Genomic DNA, 21257 nt, shown 5'->3' with positions numbered 1-21257 from the left:
TGAGCGGATGAAGACATGTCCCGGCTCAACTGAAAATCCCAGGAACCCCTCACATGCTTTAGGATAGCCTTGCCTCAGCCATCAGGGTGTTTGTCCTGCTTACTAAACCCTTTCTTCTAGGGCACCAGTTGGCCAGCTACACGCCCCTGCACCCCCTTGATACCAGATCTTCGAGTCTGAACGCTGGTGCCTAAGGTCCATTCTAAATCTTTCCAATGACCTTTGCGGAGAGTGCAAGACAGACAGCAGCCAAAGCAGAAGGGAACACAAGGATTCCTGCGAATGTCCCAGGCTGGGCCTGGCCACGTTCTAAATAATGCCTTCTTAGTTCCTATTACGTATAGGTGATGTTACCTCTATTCCACCAATGAGGAAATGGGGGTTCAGCGAGCTCAACTCAGCTGATTAGAGTCAGCTTGTTAACTGGGCTGTAAGCACCGGGCACTGACTAACTTCTTTAAATCTTACTACATGCCTCAGAGGTAGGTGTGGACACTACTTCATTTATAGACGAGGAAACTGGTGTCTCAGTAAACTGGCCTGGGTTTTACACACCCTGGTATCTAAGTATGGAGTTTTCCTGTAATCTAATTATCAGTGAATAAATGACTGAAGTATGGTTTGAACACATCTCCAGAGACCTCCAAGGGCCACAGCTGCTGGCCTGAAATTACCTAGCAAATGCTGAACACCTGGCACGTGCCAGCTGCTTTGTGAATGTTGTTTTTATTTTTTAGTGGGAGGTGCAAGGGGTTATGGGTTCTTGCTGTGCTGAGCAGGCTGGGTTGGAACTTAGGAGCTCAAGTGCTTTCTCCTGCTTCAGCCTCCTAAGCAGCTGCGATTACAGGTGTGCACCACCACGCCCAGTTGGTACGGTGACCTGCCACACAGTTACTTGCTTCCCCACATTGTAGATGGCCCCGCTGAGTCCTAGCCAGGGCATTCAGCTCACATCAACCTACGTGATAAGATGCCGGGAGCAGTCACAGAACAGCATCAGCATGGCCAGGAGCTGCTTCGACTCTCCAGTGTCACTGTTCAGGCATTCCAAGAAGAGCTTCAACCCTCCGTGGGGCCCCAGCTCACAGATAAATGCCCACAGCTTGGGCAGCAGGTCATCAAGGTACGTAAGACCTGGAAAAGGAGAGAAACCCAAGCTTCAGGTGGAGACTCCAGCTGCCCTGCCATTTCTTCCTTTCCATTGGGAAAGAACCCTGAAACCAGCATGCAAGAGAAGGTCTGTCAGGAAAAGCTTTTCCCACTCTGAGAGTCCCAACAGTAGGGGCAGCCGACACTGGTGGATGCTCAGAAGCCCAGACTCCACTCTGCAAGGCAGCGCAGCTCTGCCTTATAAGAGGACCTAAGGCACAGCAAGGCTTGGTTACTGTCCCAATCCCATGGCTGGAGTCAGAGCCAGAGACAACCTGGGTCTATCTGACGCAGCAGACATGTTTTAAATCAGGAAACCAGGTAAGGTCAGAGGGTATTTCTAAGCTTTGCAGGCCAGGTGATCTCTGTTGTTAAAAAGCTCGAGACAAATTTATCTGAGTTTAACTGAGCAAAGAGCAACTGCACACTGGCAGCACTCAGGACATGGGGTTCAGAGCGCAGCTTCCAGGACAGGCAGTAACGTGCATCCCTGGCACTTCCTTTATTGAACTAGTCTGGTCAGTGGCCACCCTGACTGCCTGAGGCTTGCTGCCATGGCTCTGATGCAGTCACTTGTTACAGGAGCACTCAAGCAGGTCAACTGCCTTCTCAGTCTTCATAAGAACAGGCCAGCTTACCTGGATACTGTTACTACACTCAGTGCTGGCCGCAGAACGACTCAGAAATAAAGGACTTGAATAGAAGAGTATTTATGACAGCAAGCGATAGACCGGCTTGGTCTGTGGGCAGACCCCTGCCTTGAGCTGTCTTGCAGGCTCATGTGCTCCTGAGATGCTATAGAAAAACAACGAGTGACTGCAGTAGAGACTCCAAAATGAACCCTCGGGGCAAGCAACAGGTGCAATGGGAACCTTCTCATCTTCCTGGGGGCTACAGAGCCTGGACACACCGACTACAGACTGGCACACCTTCCGCCAGTGCATGGCAGTGACTAGGAAAGCCTGGGCTCCAGCGTGCTGCAGACACAGCTAAGATGCCCCAGCGGAAGGGCAGCAGGATGTGCCGGGGACCTGCCGCCTCAGCTGACACCTACGGTACCAGACTGCCCTCTAGAACTGTGCAGCCCTCAGCAGCAGCAGTGCAAGGTGAGGCACTCGACTCTTGACCAACAAATGGCCCCTCCCACCTCTCCCACGCTCACCTGCTATGGACTCTACTGTTGCTGTGGACTGCTGGTCTCCCTGTCTCTAGACTATAAGCCCGGGACAGAGACCCTGACAGTCTTGTTTACCTCTGCATCCTCAATGCCCTGCACAGACAAGACTCTGACTATCTGGAGTGAATAGACAGGCATTAAAGACAGAGGCAGCAGCAATTGGAGATTTAAAAACCCACAAATAGCAGTCTAGATCCTTTTCTGAAGTAAACAGCTGCCCGGTTAGAATGGACCATCTATGCTCAAATCAATTCATACCACAACGCCTGGGCTGCGACTGAATGGAAAGCCCCTGACCCCCAGATCTGTCCTTAGAGAGGAGACTTTCTTGCTCAGCCACAGGATGAGTATCAGGCAGCCAATAGAAATGAGGTTTCTGAAGGACTGACATGATAAGTGACTGGTGATGGGCAGCAAAGGGTAGAGAGATGTGTCTGAGCACAGCTACACTGTGTGAGCACACTGGGCACAGAAGGTCATCGCTGGGATGTGATGGGGCAAGTGCTGTTATCATCTTCCTCCTGTCTCGTCTTTGCGCTCTCCTCACAAAGGAGAACTTTAAGAAAGCTGTGCCTGGTAATTAAAGAGCTGGCAAGGGGGAAAAGACGGCAGGGCTAAAATGAGGCTGGCTTGAGCTATCGGAGGCTCCCCAATCTCTAAGAACAGCTCAGAAACGCCCACCTGCAAAGTCTGTCTTCTGAATCAAGGAAACCAGGAGGAAAAGGTCAACTTTCTCTAGGACAAACTGGCCACCAACTTTGGGAGTGGGAGCAGCAGGCTCGGGTTGCCTGACCTGTGAGGATCTGCAGGCGGATCTGGGTGAGAGTCGTCAGCGAGGTCTGGTAGAGGACACAGATGCTGCAGACCTTCTGGACCTCAGCGGAGTCTACGCGTCGGCCCCCGACAGGCCTGAGGATGTTGCGAACTGAGGCCGACTTCTGAAACGCACGCTTGAGGAGACCTGGCACGAGGGAAGAAGACGCACAGCAGAAGTTCAGCCAGCTGCCAGCTCCCACCTGTCGAGGAAGAGCATGGGGAGAACCCCAGTCACGGCAGGGGCGGTGGGGCTGCTGGCAGGCTCAACGCGTTCCTGTGGGATAAACTGGGGAAAAGCTAACACTGGGTTTTCAGTGCAGCCCAGAGACCTGTTCAGGTCACCTCAGTGCTTGCCAGCATAAGTTAGGCATGTTCAGCTCTGACATGGCATTCTCTTACTGTATCACCAAATTCCATGAAGACGGAGGGGAAATGCTGAGGACTGTATTAGAGGAGGGATGGGTCCAGGCACTGTGTCTGTGTTGTGGAGGGAGTGCCATGGACACCCTCAGGCCCTGAGTCCTGGCTGAGTGGCATTCCACTTCTGCCTCTGGCTTTTCTGTTCACAGGCAGTGGAAGTGGCATGCGCAGAGCCCACACTCACCACCACCCACCTTCCTTTCTTTAGTGCCGGCCTCTACCCGCAGGTGCTGCTGAGATGCCAGCCTGGCCTGGGCCTCAGGAGCTCCTTGGAGGAGTCCTGTGTGGGAGATTTATAACTAAACTAAAAAAATTTACAGTCCCCTACAAAAAGGACTTTTTGCTCCTCCTTGATAATAAGAAAGAAAAGGTCCACAAAACCCTTTGCCCTCTGGCTGTCGGGAAGTTCGCAGACAAGCTGAAGCTCAGAGAGAGCAGAGTGACCCCGAGTGTGCTGACTGCCTCGTTCTATCTCACTGGCTCTCATTTCTACGCTGTGACCCGTCACTGGCTGAATGTGGACGTCAGCAGCCTGCAGACGGCAGTGGGAGGGGTGAGTGTCCCACAGGCAGAAAGGCGCAGGGGCCGCCTTTAGGCTGGGCGTGGCACTCACTCTTCACTGGGAGCACGTTCTGTGGGGAGGACGGCTGCACAGGGGCTGGCTCCGGGTGCTCCAGCAGCTTCTTGCTGAGGATGTCACAGAAGAAAATGCGGATGAGGGGCACCCCCCATAGGAACTGCAGCTGCTTGGTAATCAGGTACATGGACTCGTTGAGGCTAGGACAGAGCAGGAAACAGGCATGTCAGTGTTACCCTTATCTGCCAGGGAGAGCATGCTCTCATTGCGGGTGGCCTTCATATGGGGGACATAGTAAAAGACAGAGCTGAGAGGTCACGTGCCTGCAATCCCAGCACTTAGGAGGCTGGGGGGGTTGCAAGTTAGAGGCTACTTTATGTTGTATAATTAGCCTCTGTCTAAAAACAGACAAACAAGATAATCCAAAGGAACTTCTTGTCAAAGGAAACAGAATGAAGAAACGCCATGGACAGTTGGATCTGTACAGGCATTCAATCTACATCTGCCTGTCACTCCAGCCAATCTCCCGAACTCCTGCCAGCGGCTCTGCTCTGCTCTCAGTCAGCCCCAAGCCTAAGCTGATTCCACACCTCCAGTGTCTCCCTGCCTCAGAGGCACCTCTCCACTGCAGGCTGTATTCCCAGCACCACCCCCCGCTCCTAGAATCCATCAAGACACTGAGCTGGCCCCCACCATCTTGTGGGATCAGTTATACCCCTTGGGCATAAGCCAGGCATTGGCATGTAGTATCTAGACACTGAGACAAACCTATAGGGTCTAGAGTGCTCAGCAATGCACGATGGGCCCACAGGCACCTTCTTGGAAGTGTGACGTCATTACCCACGCAGCAGATGAGGAAACGGGTGGAGCAGAGCTGTCTACAGGCCTCTGGAGGAGAGCCTCAGTAAAAAAGACAAGGCCTGTCCAGTACATGTGCTCTCGCTCTCCAGGTGGGGTGTCCCACAGAAGTGGCCTTCCTGGGGCAATGTCTGGATGGGCCTTAAGGTCGTTACTCAGGTACAAAGGAATGAGGCGAGCCTCTGGCAAACCTGACAGACCAGTAGGGAATCCCAGATGCCGCAGCCTGGTGCCATCCCAGGGCACACGCTTCTGTCTGGGTGGCTGCCTACCTTCACCTCTGCTCTTCCACTCTTGGCTTTCTGATGGTTCTGAATCTAAGACATTCATACTCTACCTTGTGGAAAGGCCAAGGGGACACCTGTCCCTTTAAATCATTTGCCCTGTCTCAGCATCTATGAAGCATGGCTGCCTCGTCAATCAATGAAAGTGATACAGGAGAAGAAAAAGTATCATGGACAAGGCTCCTGATTTACTAACTAAAAAGAAGTGAAAATCATAATCTCATTTCTATACATAAACTATCAATAAAGGACAAGGATAATCATTTGTATATGAGGACTCTAGGATGTTTAATGTTCTCTTGGCTCTAGGGATGGAACCCAAGGTCTTGCACCTGCTGGGCAAGCCCTCCAACAGTGAGCCAACCCCAGACAGTATATATGTTAGACAATAAATATGTATTATTTCTATAGTAAAACCAAATCATGAAAGCTGGAAAAAGAACTGGAGGAGGGAGGGAGGAAAGAGGGAGGAGGGAGGGAGGAGGGACGGAGGTGGGAGGGAGGGAGGGAGGGAAGGAGGGAAGGAGGAAGGGAGGGAGGGAGGGCAGAAAGCTCTCTCCGACATACCCATAGTCCACAGACTGGGAAAACCAGCCGAGCACAGGGTGCCAGTGGGTGAGGTTGGACTTCTTCTGGGACACGTACTTCTGGCAGTAGCAGAGCATCTGCGTGAGCAAGCTCACAAACCCGTCTGTTTCTTCCTCTAGCACCTTGGGGTTGAGGGAGCCCAAGTGGAGGATGTTGCCTAAGAAGAGACAGGGCTGAACGTGATGCCAGACAGACGCACTGTGGGGTCTCCCAGCCCTGTTCTCTGCCTGAGGCTCAGACAGCTGTGTCTTAGCAGGGAGGAGAGTCTATTCCAGGGATTTCGGTCAGCGCCAGGGGTTGGAAGAATGAGGCTGCCCTGACTTTAAATCTCAGCATGGTCACATATGAGCAACACAGCTCTCAACCCAGCCTGAAACCACATCCTTGGCTATAAGACAGGAGTGATGACGCCTACCCTTTCTCCTGTGGCTACTATAGGGAAACTGAACTGCCAGGCACACAGAGGGACATGATACTGAGAATCACTTTTTTCTTTTTGGTTTTTCGAGACAGGGTTTCTCTGAATTGTTTGAGGCTCTCCTGGAACTCGCTCTATAGACCAGGCTAGCCTCGAACTCACAGAGATCCGCCTGTCTCTGCCTCCCAAGTGCTGGGATTAGAGAATCACATTTTAATAGGACAGTAAAACCTAAAAGTCAGGAGGAACACAAGATGTGGCATTAGCAAAATGTCTCGGGAGATGACTGAAATCAGTGTTTACTGAAGTACTCTCCCCTTGGGGTCTAGCCCAAGACACAGGAGCTATAACTAAGGCTAGCTTGACTGGTCCAAGGGGTGCCAAGCTCTAAGAACAGCTCTATCAGAGAATTGGGTGTCTGCTCTATGATCAAATGGATCCACCTACAAACCCACCTACCACAGACACTGTAACACAGTGATACTGCTTTGATCTGAGCCCCACCCAAAAGCTCCCTCCCCCTAGGGAAGAACTCTGCGGCCAACTTACCACATAACATCTACTTACTCCTGCTCTACGTGTGAGTCTACCTGTTCATCATCTATCTGCACTATGGAGATGAGTCTGGTTTTATATTAACTCCTGCCAAGTGTAACTAATGCCCTTAAGAAAACGCGTAGGCTTCCCCCATGGCCATAACCAACCCAAACCCAGCCACCTAGACTCACCCATGAGACACAGTGTATGGCACCCTTCTAAACTTTCACAGGCATCAAGGCATCGGTCTCTGTCTCTTAGAAAGGCGATGAATTTGCGAAGCATGTCATGGGACTGTAAAACACTGAGACGCTGAAAGCAATGGCAGACAGTTAGCGTGGAGCCAGGCAGGGCTTTCCCAAGAGTAAGGACCCGACAGCGCTCACTGCCCCCACTTAAGCAGAACACTGCTTTCAAGCAGCAGGGAGATGGAAGATGACAACAGGAACCTGATTTTTTGACTGCTAACAGGAACGTGTCTACACCAGCTACTGGGGGAAGGAGTGGGAATCAGCAGGGAACCTGTTTTGCTTTTGGAGTCTAGCAAACAAACCAGAGACATCTTTGGCACGCTCACCTCAGGGGCCAGTGTGCTGAGATGAGTCATGAGAGCAGGTACCGACATGATGTGGATGACAAACGGTCGCATCAGGTTGTCTGAGAACTGCGCAGCAACTACAGGGCTAGAAAGAGGGCAGATTAGCTGGTAAGTGCAAATGGAATGGTGGGGGCGGGGTGGCACCGCTGCCCGGCTGGGAACGGTCAGCTCTGCAGCAGCCGATGTGAGAGAATGCTGGTACTATTAAGACATTTGGGAAAAGCCGGGATAAAGCACTCCACAGGTGGGAAGGGCTTCTGATGAGGATGGAGAAAGCTTCTGGTACAGCCCACTCCTCAGCTGGGCAGTGCCGTCCCAGTGTGTCCCTGGGGCACAACTCGACATTACCTCACACTGTAAGCACACAGTTTACTTTAGTATCTACAGCCTGACATTGACAATTAAAATGTACACACAAGATGCAAAATATGAAAGTATAAAGTAGGTCAACAACATGCTTTTCTGGGCAACGTGACTGTGGGAAATGGCCCCTTCTTCCTGTTTCCTGCGTTATCTGGATTCTTACAATAAGCATGCATTATTTCCATAAGAAGATAATTACTGGAGTAAGATAATGGCCCAAGCTAGGTATGGCAGTGCACACAAGTAATCCAGCACATGGAGGCTGAGGCCGAAGAATCATGCTCAAGTACAGCTGGGGCTACACAAAAACCAAGGGACAGGGATGGAGCCCACGGTAGAGCACTTGTCTGGCATACCAACGCCCAAACATAGAAAACAAAACCAAACTACCAAAAAGATAGTGACTCCCATATCTCACGCCATATACAAAAATTAACTCAAAATAATTTATGACTAAAATCATCAAATTTGTAGAAAAAAAACCCAGACACTTTGAATCCTGGAGTTATACAATGATTTCTTAGATATGACACTAAGAGTATAAGTACAAAGGAAAAGTAATTAATTGCACAACATCAAAGCCAGAATGGTGTGTGATCACACACCCCACCCAGAAGGCAGAAAGATGAGCACCAAGCGGAAGTGCCTGCCGGCCGCGTCATCTGCCAGCAGGCTTGCGTCTGCAACACAGACAGAACTCACTAACTCAGTGGTAAACAACAACCCGATCTGAAGATGGCTGAACAAACTACAGGTAGGGCATGCCTGCAGTCCCACCGTGGAAGGCAGGAAAAGGAAGGGCAAGGGTTTGAGACTAGCTTTGGCTACCTAGTTTAACACTATGTTTAAACCACAGAACAAAATCAGGGTAGGGAGAGACAAAAAGAACTCAACAGACATTTCTCCAAAGGAGACATACAAATGATTAGTAAACACTCGAAAACATAGCTGACACCAGCTGTTAGGGACTGCTAATGTCGCTGGCGTCTTACCGCAATGCCAGAGAGAAGGCCGCCGTTAACGTGCCAGTGGACAGACAGGGCCGGGATCTGGCCAGGCCTCGGGTCAGCAGTACCTGAAAAGAACATTCAAGCTGTCAGCCTGAATATCGAGTCTCCATAGCTTTTTGGCAGCACATGCTTTAATCCCAGCACTCAGAGGCGGAGGCAGAAGGACTCTGAGTTTGAGGCCAGCCTGGTCTACAGAGCAGGTTCCAGGTAAGCTTGGTTACACAGCAAACCCCATCTCAAAAGAAAAAGAAACATAAAGGTAACAGGAATGCTTACAATAGACACTGCTCAAAAAGAAGGAAGCTGCTGGGTGTGGAGGTTCCTTCTGCTCATCCCACCCCAAATATGCTGAAGCATTTTCATAACAAACAGCTAAGGAGAGGAGTGTCTGAAAACTGGGTGCAGTGCCCCCCTGTAGTCCTGGCTTCCCAGAAGGCTGAGGCACTCAAGCCTGGGGGGGGGGGGAGATTGAGGTTGGCAGTACAGCAAATTCTCAAACACAGTAAGTTTTAAAAATCCATGTGAAACGTGACTTAAGTCACTGTTCATCATTCTAGCCAAAGACACTTCCTGCCCACACACCCCACTGTGCTGTGGAGACATGAAACTGAACTAGGAGGTGGCCCATGCCAGCATCAGGTAGAAGGAAGAGTCCCATCAGTGCTCTTCCCAAACCCTGCAAAGTCCACAGCAGCTCAAGAGTAACCCACTCTGCACACTCTCCGGTCTGAGAACTGGCATTGCACATTGAGTAGACAGAGAGCCATCTGAGGACGCTGAGTTAGAAACGCACCATCCTCCTCCCCCAGGGAACCTGAACAGTCAATCAAGACTCTGGATGACCCTTGACTCCATTAGCTACAACATGCTAGGGGCTGAGTATCACCATCCTCCCTACCAAAACTGCAGTGACCTGAACTCCTCCTCAACTCTCCCTGTAAGGGAGGACACAAGGCACGTGGAAACCCATGGGAAAACCCAGTTCAGGCGCTGACGGGCACGTTAAAGATGGGGCCACAGACCTGTAACACAGAGTAAAATCCACGCTGGTTGAGATGGCCCATTATATTTGCACAAATGTGGTTCAGGGCTGGTCGAAGGCTCTCACCTAAATGAAGAAAACAAAACAGCCTGAGAAGGCGATCTCTTGCCACAACATGGGCAATTTACAGGGCAGAGGACAAGACCTACAGAGGTTTGAACTGGAAATGTCCCCAGTGATTGGCGGTGCTGCCTGGAAAGGTGTGGAACTTAACCTTGAGGGAGTGGAACTTTGCTGGAAGAAGTGTGTCACGGAGTATGGGGGAAGGCTTTGAGTTTTTACAGTCTCCCCCCACTCCCTGCCCCTCCTGCTTTCTGCATTCAGTTGGAATGTGCCCACTCTGTTCCCAACAGTCTCTAGCTCCTGTAGCCAACCTTTCCCTGTCATGGTGGACTGTGCCCCCAACTATCAGCCAAAGGGACCCCTTCTTCTCCCAGGTGCTTTTGCTAATGTTCTCGCACATTACAGACAAGCACCTGACACAAGGCCTCAGACCACAACCCCAGGGGAGGGGACACTCTGCCAGCCTAAGTTCCTAGTGCCTTAGGGCAAACCAGAGCACTGGGAGGCCCCGGTCTGGTTCAAGTGTTATTTCATGTACGAATCATTTGACTCCCAGCCACAAGGAACACTGCTAGCCCTGCCTTCTCTCCCTATCATGACACATGTGCCTCTGCAGGGCTCAGAACTCAATAGCTTCCAAAGTCCAGAGAAATGCACAAAGCAAAACCTCGTCTTCACTCGAGGATTTGCACGGAGCGGATGGACATCTTCCCGTATTTTAGATCACCCATTGATAATTTATAGTACCTGATATAATAAATGCTCTGGAGATAGCCGCTGCGGCGCACTGAGAACTAATGGCAAGAATAGCCTGCCTATTTCCTACAGGTGCATTTTTTCCATGTATTTCCAATCTGCACCTGGTTGACTCTATGGCTGTGGAACCTGTTTCTGCTTGGTGCCCGTCTGCTCACCAGACTCCAGCTCTCAAGGCCTGCTCACCACTGCTCCTCCAGTGTCTTAACACAATGTCTGGCATGTACGAGGCTGTTTGCTCAGTGAATGTACTATTAAAAACATTTAGATTTATTTTTGTGTATATTAGTGCTCTGCCTCTGTGTGTGTGTGTGTAACAGAGAGAGAGAGAGAGAGAGAGAGAGAGAGAGAGAGAGAGAGACAGAGAGAGAGAGACAGAGAGAGAGAGAGAGAGAGAGAGAGACAGAGAGAGAGACAGAGAGAGAGAGAGAGAGAGAGAGAGAGACAGAGAGAGAGACAGAGAGAGAGAGAGAGACAGAGAGAGAGGAGAGAGAGAGCATGTGTGAGAGACACATGTGCCTGGATCCCATGGAAGTAGAGTCACAGGTGGTTTATAAGCCATGTGATGTTGGAATCCAACTGGGAAGCCTCTGCAAGCACAGTGCTGCTGCTCCTAACTACTGAGTCACCTCTCTAGCCCCTGTTTTTTTTTTTTTTAAACAAATACCACAAGGTTTCAATGGAGTCCAACATTCACAGGCTGGGGTGCTGGGGGAGTTAGAAAGGAGAGCAGGGAACAATGCCTTTATACAGAAAACTCCAGACAGGAAGGGTCTCCACACATGCTAACAAACACTGGATCCTATAAAACACCCGGTGGGAAGTGCCTCCCTGAGCTTGTGTGGCCAGAGTGCTTCTTGTGAGCTGGAGGTGCCCTCTTCTGTAGGAATGCTGGCTGGGAAAGATTTCTGAAGTGGGTCCACACACCTTTTCCCCGGAGAATCTTCCACGTTGACGTGTCTGTGAAGGTGACAAGCATGGTGAGGTGTAGTGTGATGAGCCTGGAGTCTTGTAAGATTTCCGGCTGCAAATGATGGAGTAATGGAGTGAGATTAACACTTACACCCATGAGTCCACTCCACGGCACATACGCTTCCCGCAGTGTGCACCGGAGTCCACACAATATATTCTAGCCCTTCAGTGCTTAACCATGGGATCAAATGCTGCCGGAAACAGAGAACGGAGCATACCTGGGAAACAGGGTCCCAGGCTGCCTCACTCTGGGCCTACAGCTGACTGTATGCTGGGACAGGGCAGTGACAGAGGACAGCTACAACACACACCAACAGGGACAAGGGGCTACAGCTGGCTGTATGATCTTGGAGAAGTTTCTTAACCCCTCTGTGCTGTGGTTTCCTTAGCTGTCGACTAGGAACAGTGGCCCTGCTTTCTTCACGGGGCTTTGTGAGGAATAATGGCTTCCTGCACACAGAGAACTGAGAGCAGTGGTCTGGGTGTAGGGTTGGTTTACCTTGAGCTGCTCAAGAAGCTCGCAGCAGTACCACAGGATGCTTTTGATCTGCTTAATCCACAGCAGAGTGAGGTCCTTGGAAAGAGCCAGGGACACGTACCATACCTACAGGCAGCGAAAAGAGCAGGAGGAGTGTGGGCAGTGGCGGGGCCACGTCACAAGGGTCTATCAAGGCAGAAGGACTGAATGTCTGAGTAAGGGGAAAGCAGTGTGAACTTCAACACGAACCCCAGAGATCAGAGCCTAGGAAAGGCAGTAACTATCTTGAATAAGAGGCGGGAGCAAAGCACTTCATAGATGAGGATCACGGCATCTTCCATCCACCCAACACTCAAGTGCACATCTGTGAGATCCACTGAGCAGGACCTTTCAGACCTCGTAGGCGAACCCTCCAGAACTCATAGGAGACTCTCCAGCTCCGACCCACTTACCTTTGGTTCATTCTCTGCATCCATGCTGCTCAGGATGCTACGGCACAACTTCTCCAGTCTCTGCAGAGGCAGAAAATCAGGTTACGAAGTCTCCAAACTAATGAAAACACGAGAAAGAGGGAGTATATGTTTGGTGGGCACCTGAAGCACGCAGGCAACATGTCAGGTGGTTCAGACATGCACATTCGTACTCAATTCCTTCTTCAAACATTGACACCAGACAGGCAGGTGTCACACTGGTGGCTCACAGAACTCACGAGCCCTAGAGATGGGATTTTATTTGTTTGTCAAAGCATGGTTTTTCTGTGTAGTCCTGGCTGTCCCCCAACTCAGAGATCCACCTGTCTCTGCCTCCTGAGCGCTGGGATAAAAGGCGTGTGCCATCACAGCCTAGCAAAATGTGTTTTTTAAATTAGCATGCTTCACATAAAAATTCAGAATGGTGCCTCTTTTGGTCTCTCTGTGGCGTAGGCTGGTCTGAGTCACGGCGGTATTCCCACCTTGGCCTCCTGATGGCCACCACTCCTAGCCACGGCACTACTTCTGGAAAGCTCAGCTTGGACTTTTGCTGCCTAGCAGCCATCTTCCTAACTTCTGGGAACACCAAGCACTGATCTCTGCCTCACAGCCATTAGCCAAAGCTCTTCAGCCACCGCCTTTACCCAAATATGCAAATCAAGAACAAGTAGAAACTGGAAAAACTGCTTACACTCGGGCTGCTCTAGCCCTTGAAAAGGGCACAGATCCTGTTTTCTCCCCCGTGATGGGGCCACCCCGTGCAGGCCCTCATCTCTGTGACCATTTGTTCTCTCCTCTCTGCTGGGTTAGGAGCTCCACAAGGGAGCCTGGCTATCTGCTTTCCCTTTGGGGCTCCCCGTAGTACTCTGAGTGGGACTATAGGCACCTACCACCCTTGGCTGTCTTCCAGGCCAGCTGTACTAATGCCACAGCAGCAAAGCGGTTAAGTTTTACGATGTAAATAATGATAAACAAGATACCAGCATTTAATCTTAATCAGAGTATCCAGCGTAACTCAAGCCTCCAGCACCTCTTTGGAAGCCCAGAGCCCCTGGCCCCTCTAGCCAGGGCACAGAGCAGACCCCCACTGCTCTCTCGAGCCCCACCACTCGCTGACTACTGATTTCTGTTTCCTACTGTGCTCTCTCTCCCCTAGCCTCTTCACCCATGCCCCTCAGCTGCCTGATTCTTTTTTTTTTTTTTTTTTTTTTTGGTTTTTCGAGACAAGGTTTCTCTGTATTGTTTTGGAGACTGCCCTGGAACTCGCTTTGTAGACCAGGCTGGCCTTGAACTCACAGAGATCCGCCTGCCTCTGCCTCCCGAGTGCTGGGATTAAAGGCGTGCGCCACCAACGCCCGGCCACAGCTGCCTGATTCTTATGCACACTTGAGGACAGTTCCTGTGTGTACAGTTAATGTGCAGAGACCTCCAGAAGCACAGCTGAATCTCCACAGGCAGCCATGACCTGTCTCATGCAGGAGCGTAAGAACAAGGAGGTCCATGCTTATCAAACACCAGGTCCTGGAGCAGGGAAGGAATCGTGTATGTGACTGTCAGGACTCTCAAAGGGTGTGGCACTATTAGGAGGTGTGATTTTGATGGGGGAAGTGTGTCACTGCGGGGCAGGCTTAGAGGTCTCTTTTGCTCAAGCTTCCCTCAGTGTGACAGTCAGTGGACTTTCTGCTGCCTTCTGCTCAAGATGTAGCCAGTATCACGTCTGCCTGCAAGCCACTGTGCTCCCCATCAAGATAAGGGACTAACCCTCTGAAATTATAAGCAAGCCGCCCCAATTAGATGTTTTCTTTATAAGAGTTGCCATGGTCACTGTGTCTCTTCACAGCAACAGAAACTCTAAGATAGTGGGGCTTACCTCATGGTCCTCTTTAGTTTTGCATATGAACAGCAGCTTCCTGGCAATCTTAAAAATACAAAGTGCACTTCTTTTACTGGACCCAGAGTCATCTGTGTTGAAAAACTCATCAATCTCTCTCCTAGATAGTGAAGGGTCAAAATAAAACAAAATAAAAGACATCCTTAATTCCCTTGCTCATCGGGAAGGCTTCTCAGCACCACGAGGGAAAACTCGTTCACTGCTCACGGCAGTGCAGCGGGAGGCAAACCTGCGCTGCGGGATTGCTCTCACCTGAGGTCTCTGTGCAGTCGCCTCCGGCAGAGGAAACTGCGCACGAGGGCCTGAACAATCACAGCCGAGCGCTCCCGCTCCTTCTGCCCCAGCCTTTCTTCCCGTGCTTGCCGCGCTTTGTCAATGAACCATGCCCTGGAGGTCTGAGATACGGTGAACATGTTTGCAACCGACACGAACCCTGCGAGGAAGAGATGAGCTGGTGGAGGTCACCTGTGGACACAGAGGTAGGGGCTGGGGCGCAAAGGGTGGGTGGCACCTGGGCAGCAGCAGAGGCACTCGGCAGCCTCCTCCCCCCCAACCCCCAGCTCATGGCTCTCCCGACCCAAGTCTCAACTTCCTACCCTTCCTACCACGGGCGGGCGGGTGCAGCAGAGGTGGGCTCCTGCAAGTTTAAAGTATACAAGGACTGTGGCATGCCCATGCAGAGAGAGCGCCAATTAACTCTACCATGCATCAAAGGTTCCCAGGCATCTACCTTCTTTGCTTACATTCCCCACACTTAGAAGGCAGCACAACAGCCGGGCGGTGGTGGTGAACGCCTTTAATCCCAGCACTCGGGAGGCAGAGGCAGGCGGATCTCTGTGAGTTCAAGGCCGGGCTGGACAGACAGCCTCCAAAACAACACAGAGAAACCCTGTGTCGTAAAAACAAAAAAACAACAACAACAAAAAAGAAGGCAGCACAACAGCCACCTTCCATCTGGGCAGGTAAAGACGTGAAGGAACTTATTATTATGTTGTCATCACTTTAGTCACCCATTCATGCAACAAATGTTTACTGGTGCCTCTGCTATGCCCAACAACATATGAAAAAAAGGTTTTAAAAAAAGATCACTATTGGCCGGGCGTTGGTGGCACACACCTTTAATCCCAGCACTTGGGAGGCAGAGGCAGGCGGATCTCTGTGAGTTTGAGGCCAGCCTGGTCTACATAGTGAGTTCTAGGACAGCCTCCAAAGCTACAGAGAAACCCTGTCTCGAAAAACAAAAACGAAAAAAAAAACAAAAAAATCACTATTTTAAAATGTTTAATTATATTTTATCTGAGCAAGAATGAATGAGCAGGTATGTATGTGCATGCACATATTCCGGTGCCACAGTGCATGTCTGTCACGCCTGTGTGAAGATCAGAGAACAAGGTAGGGGACTCGGTTCTCTCATTGTACCCCGTGAGTCCTACAGATGGAACTCAGACTGCCAGGCTGCGAGGGCCTGCTGTGCCAATCTGCTGTCAGTTTTAAAAAGATATCATTGTACACGTGGGTGTGTGGTGTGTTTGTGTGGGCAAGCGTGCCATTGTGCATGTGTAGAGATCAGAAAACAATATGAGGAGTAAATTTTCTTTACATGGGTTTTGGAGTTTGAAATCAGGCTGTCAGAGGGCAAGCATCTCTACTTCTGGTCCACCTGCACCTGTACCCAAGACACTTGTACCTGTACCTGAGCCGCCTGCACCTGTACCCCAGAGCTGCCTACACCTGTACCCCTGGTCCGCCTGCACCTGTACCCCTGGTCCACCTGCACTTCTCCATCCATCTGAGCCTCTCCCAAGCCACCTCAGCAAACCAAGGCCTTTCTTTACAAATTGCATTTATTGAGGCAGAAAAGATGTCTCATGAGTTAAGAGCCTTGCTACTTTTGCCGAAGACCCAGGGACAGTTTCCAGCAGCCACATGGTAGCTCACAACTACTCTAGTTACAGAGATCTGGTGCCTTCTTCTAGCTGTGCAGGTACTGCACACTCATGATGCACATACACACATTCAGGCAAACCCTCAGATACATAACATGATAAATCTTTAAAATAAAACACATCTAAATATTACATTTTTGTCTTGTGTGTGTATGCACATGAGTATGTGTGTGTGCATGAACATGAGTATGTGTGTGTGTATGCACATGAGCATGTGTGTGTATGTACATGAGTATATGTGTGTATATGCTCATGAGTATATGTGTGTATGTACATGAGCATATGTGTGTGTATGCACATGAGTATGTGTGTGCATGAACATGAGTGTGTGTGTATGCACCATGAGCATGTGCGTGTATGTACATGAGTATATGTGTGTATATGCACATGAGTATATATGTATGTGTGTATGCACATGAGCATATGTGTGTGTATGCACATGAGTATGTGTGTGTGAGTATGTACGTAGATGGAATGTGTGTGGGGTCAGAGGACAACATGTAGGAGTCAGCTATCTCCTTCCACCATGTGGATTCCAGGGATCAAACTCAAATGTCAGGCTGGCCAACAGGCACCTTTGCACCCACAGAGCCATCCTGCCAGCCCCTGAGGCCTTCTTTAAGAAGTCATGGTTTTTTTGCTTGTGTGTGTTGTGTGTTCCGTGTGAGTGGACACGTGTGTGCGCACATGCACATGGAAGGCTGAAGTTGATGTCATGTCTTCCTCCATTGCTCTCTATTTTATCTATTAAAATAGGGTTTCTCAACTGAACCCACTGTTCCCAAATTAGATGGACTACCTATTCTGTGAGCCACCATGTGGTTGCTGGGAATTGAACTCAGGACCTCTGGAAGAACAGTCAGTGCTCTTAACTGCTGAGCCCCTGGACTACCTATTCTGAAGTGGCCTCAGGGACCCCATTTCTGCTTCTGAAGAACTGAGATTACAGTCAGGGGCCACATCTGCCCAGCATAGGTGGATTCTGAGGACTTGAACTCTGGATCTCCTGTTTGCATGGCAAAGGCTTTTACCACCGACCATGTTTCCAGCAGCCCCCATGACAGCCTATTTAATCTGGACAGGGGACATCACACATCACATACTCGGCAGCCAGGCCACACAAGAGTTTTGGCTGACAGTCAAACATATGCAGCATTGACCCATTGAGCCTCCTACCTGGGGATTTCTTTAGCTACCCCAAAACACGGCATCATCAGCTTAGCTGACCAAACATTAACATGAATCATGCAGAAACGCTGAGTTTGGAAAAGCATCTTTCACTAGGTTAATCCACTCAAAGCAGCAGCCACTCTGAAACACATCTAGATTCCTGTCACATGAACATATCCAGGGAATTCTAGTCCCTTCCCCACCCGACTCACACCTGTCCAATGACACCAGGGATTTGCCACAGCCTGGGCTATCATCAGCAATACTCAAGGGAATACTGTGTTGTGCAGGCTAGTCAGACACATTACCTTGAAGTTCTACTACCAGCCAGTCCCATCAGCAATGCCTGAAACAGACCAGCAAAGTCTGCTAACCACAGGGAGAGGCAGCCATGCTCCTAACTGACCTCTCTTTTGAAGAGCTCACCTGAGGACCTGCCTGTACAGCAGAGATGCTAGGTGACCATCAGTGACCTTGCACAGCTCTGGTTTCAGAGGAGTTGGTTTTCTGGCATAAGAAAAATTCAGAGTTAGTACTGGCATCCCAATGTTACTGAGTGTAAGTAATATACTGTGGTTCATTTTAAAAAACTGTCTAGGGGCTGAAGAGACAGCTCAGCAGTTAAGAGCATTGGCTGCTCTTCCAGAGGACCTGGGTTCAATTCCCAACACCTACATGGCAGCTCACAGTTTCTGCTACTCCAGTTCCAAGGGATCCAACACCCTCATGTAGTCACACATGCAGGCAAAGCACCAACGCACATAAAACTAAATCCTTAAAACCCTCTTTAGTTAGAGTCTGCTCTAAATGTGACCCTACTTCAAATAACTCCACTTGGTGGTGCAATGTTAAAAGACGATTACCCTTCATGTTATTTCAATGCTCTGGAAAAGGATTTATGACTTAGACGTGAAAAGACGGCCGCCTGTGAGACAACAGGCTTCCATCCTCAGTAAAAAGACAAAGTGAGTATGCACACACGGAGACCATACTGCGGCAGATCAGGGTTGAGATCGCGCATCTGTTCTCTAGCATGGTAAAAGGTAAGAGCCAAAAAAAAAAAAAATCAAAGTGGCCAGTGGGATTATGAGGAGCCCCTCCTTCTCACAGAGAGGAGCACATGGACCTGAGTCACCCAGAGCTGGCACAAACACCCCCTCCCCCGCTCTGTCAACCCTGCTGGCAGGAAGTCTCAGAATCTTGTCTTTGATCATCTGTTTTGATGCCTGTCATGAGAACAGACACGCATGCACCATGGTTCTACCGAGCTGCTAAAAGAGCAGTTACAAAGCCTAGGGGGTGTGTCACCTTTACAGACACTAAAGGGGTTTTTCTCTTTCTGACATTATTTGTAATTGTGTCTCCGTCTGTCTGTGAGGATGTGAGGGCAGTGTCCAGGAGATCCCCTGGAGCTGGAGGTTCAGGTGTTGTGAGCCATGAGATGTGGGAACAGAAACTGAGTCGTCTGCAAGAGCAGCAAGTGCTCTTAACCACTGATTTCTCCCCAGTCCATTTATTATTATTATTTTAATCTTCCCATCTGCACCATTCCATTAAGCTTTTCCCTGTCCTCAAAAGAACTAAGGCTTGCCAGGCCTAGCACATGGGACACGAACCCCTAGGCCTATTGTTTAAACTATGAACAGCCAAGCTCCTGAGAGGTGTAAGCAGGGCTCGAGACATGACTACAATACCAAGGTTTCTCCTTAAGGTGGTACTACTAACAGGGCAGTGGTGGCACACGCCTTTAATCCCAGCACTCAGGAGGCAGAGACAGGAGGATCTCTGTGAGTTCAAGGCCAGCCTGCTCTACAGAGCCAGTTCCAGCACAGGCTCTAAAGCTACAGAGAAGCCCTGTCTTGAAAAAACCAGGAAAAAAAGGGGGGGCAGGGTAGAAGAAAAGATGACACTACTATTGGCTTCAGAACTGTCTCAGTGGCCATGAGCACTGGCTCTTCTTGCAGAGAACCAGGGTCAGTTTCTAGCACCCACAGTTCTAGAAGATCCAGTGCCCTCTGTTGGTCATGGGCATACACATACATACAGGCAAGCAAAACACTCATACACCTAAAATAAAAACAAAAAATATAAATCTTAAAAAAAAAAGAATAAAGAGATCTCAAGTAGCAGGCAGGATAGGGGAGCAGGGCGGGAGGTCGTCCCTCCCCCCCAGCATCTGTGATCAATCCCCTCCCCTTAGTCTGGGCTATACAATTAGTAAGCAGCAGAGTCACGCTTTCAGTGCAAACAGACAAGATTCGTACTTGCATTACCTCTATATTCCCAGGCCACCTGCCTGAAACTCTTCTTATGCTGGACAAGACTAACTTCAACAAAACCACACAAGAGTCCAGACTGTGAAGCAAAATACACACCCTGATTTTCCTTTATGGTGGAAAAAGCTAGGTTGCCAGGCTTAATGACCACCACTATAAAGGGCGGGTCGCAGAACAGACACTATACAGATATTTAACTAGTGCTTCCTTTACATCAGCTCTATCTAATAGGCTACAATACCCCAATTTTAAAAGCTGAAGAATAGGCAATGGGTCTTAAAGAAAGCATACACCGAAGAATAGGCAATAGGTCTTAAATAATCCAAGGTATGGCTCATAGAAATCTACAGCGATATGCAGAGAGGGGCATGTAACTTGCCGGTGTCCTCCGGGTTTCTGAATTTGAACCCCAAAAGAATTACTTACTGGCAAGTCAGACAGACAAAATTCAGGATTCCTCCACTCACGGAATGGCACAACAAAGGGAAGTTGAGAATGGCAGGCTCCCCTGTGGCTAGGCTGACGTCAAAATATGGTCAAGTTTGTCTGTATTAAGAGCTGTCAGGAACCTCACTAAAGCGTATTAAAAAGTAACCTCTGTGAAACAATCTAAGTACTCCGTTTACAAAGGAGGAAACCGAAGGTCAGAGATGTGACTGAATTCACCCAAGGTCACACAGCGAGCGCGCAGAACTCGAATTCCACTTCGGGTGACTCCTATGGCCCAACACCTTTCATTTGGCAGAAACATCAACAACGACAAAACAAATCCGTCTCGCCCTTAATTAGTTGGCTATTAAGGCCAGTTGCCTCGAACAGGAAAACCGAAGGAAAGGGGCCACGGAGAGATCCCTGGAGCCAGAAAGTCAACCCCCAGAACCTCCCCCTCCGCCTTCCCCAAGCCAAGACTCGACCCCCGACAACCTCCCTTAGCCCTTGGTGCCACCACCCGGAGAGTCGACCATCCTGTTCCCACTCGCTACCGGCAGGCCGGAGATCTTTATCCGTTCGAGGTCCCCACGATCGGGGTCCGGGCCGCAGCTGCCGTCGCCTCAGCCCGTTACCCCCGAGTTCGGCCGGACCCGGGGCAGCGGCCGAAGGCCGGCCGCCATCTTGCCCCGGGTGTTGTGCTCCGAATTCCGCCTAGAAACAATTATCCAGTTCCGGGAAACAACAGTTCCGCACAGTATCGTCGTCCAGAAAAGAAAACGTCTCTTCATCCTGTCCTCTTCTTAAGCAGCAGGAAAGAAGAAAAATCCAGAAGTGTGATAAATGCCTAACACAGCTATGGGGCGGTGGAACCCATCCGAGAGGGGAGTGGTTGAAAGGAAAAAGAGTGGTCCTCTCGGGCTACAGGGGACACTTTAAGAAGAGACCTCTGCGGGGCGGAAGTGGGGT

The 21257-nt window shown here is 50.0% G+C and overlaps 1 protein-coding gene across 1 annotated transcript in view; it reads right to left on the bottom strand.

Annotated features, from left to right (window-relative positions):
• Nucleotides 1-21145, bottom strand: part of Ube3b (ubiquitin protein ligase E3B) — a 40084-nt gene extending 18939 nt beyond the window's left edge. Inside the window, 15 exon segments of the mRNA XM_005078939.4 lie at nucleotides 963-1134; nucleotides 3120-3287; nucleotides 4176-4339; nucleotides 5849-6026; nucleotides 7016-7136; nucleotides 7402-7507; nucleotides 8778-8860; nucleotides 9818-9903; nucleotides 11584-11680; nucleotides 12128-12232; nucleotides 12559-12618; nucleotides 14447-14567; nucleotides 14720-14900; nucleotides 18010-18090; nucleotides 20843-21145. Coding sequence (XP_005078996.2) covers nucleotides 963-1134; nucleotides 3120-3287; nucleotides 4176-4339; nucleotides 5849-6026; nucleotides 7016-7136; nucleotides 7402-7507; nucleotides 8778-8860; nucleotides 9818-9903; nucleotides 11584-11680; nucleotides 12128-12232; nucleotides 12559-12618; nucleotides 14447-14567; nucleotides 14720-14880 — 1622 coding nt within the window. The 5' untranslated portion in view covers nucleotides 14881-14900; nucleotides 18010-18090; nucleotides 20843-21145.
• Nucleotides 21146-21257: the final 112 nt, after the last annotated feature.

Source organism: Mesocricetus auratus, unplaced genomic scaffold, assembly GCF_017639785.1.
Source record: "Mesocricetus auratus isolate SY011 unplaced genomic scaffold, BCM_Maur_2.0 Super-Scaffold_100025, whole genome shotgun sequence".
Classification (NCBI taxonomy): domain Eukaryota; kingdom Metazoa; phylum Chordata; class Mammalia; order Rodentia; family Cricetidae; genus Mesocricetus; species Mesocricetus auratus.
Note: the sequence above shows the minus strand (reverse complement) of the source record. Positions and strands in the feature narration are given on the sequence as shown.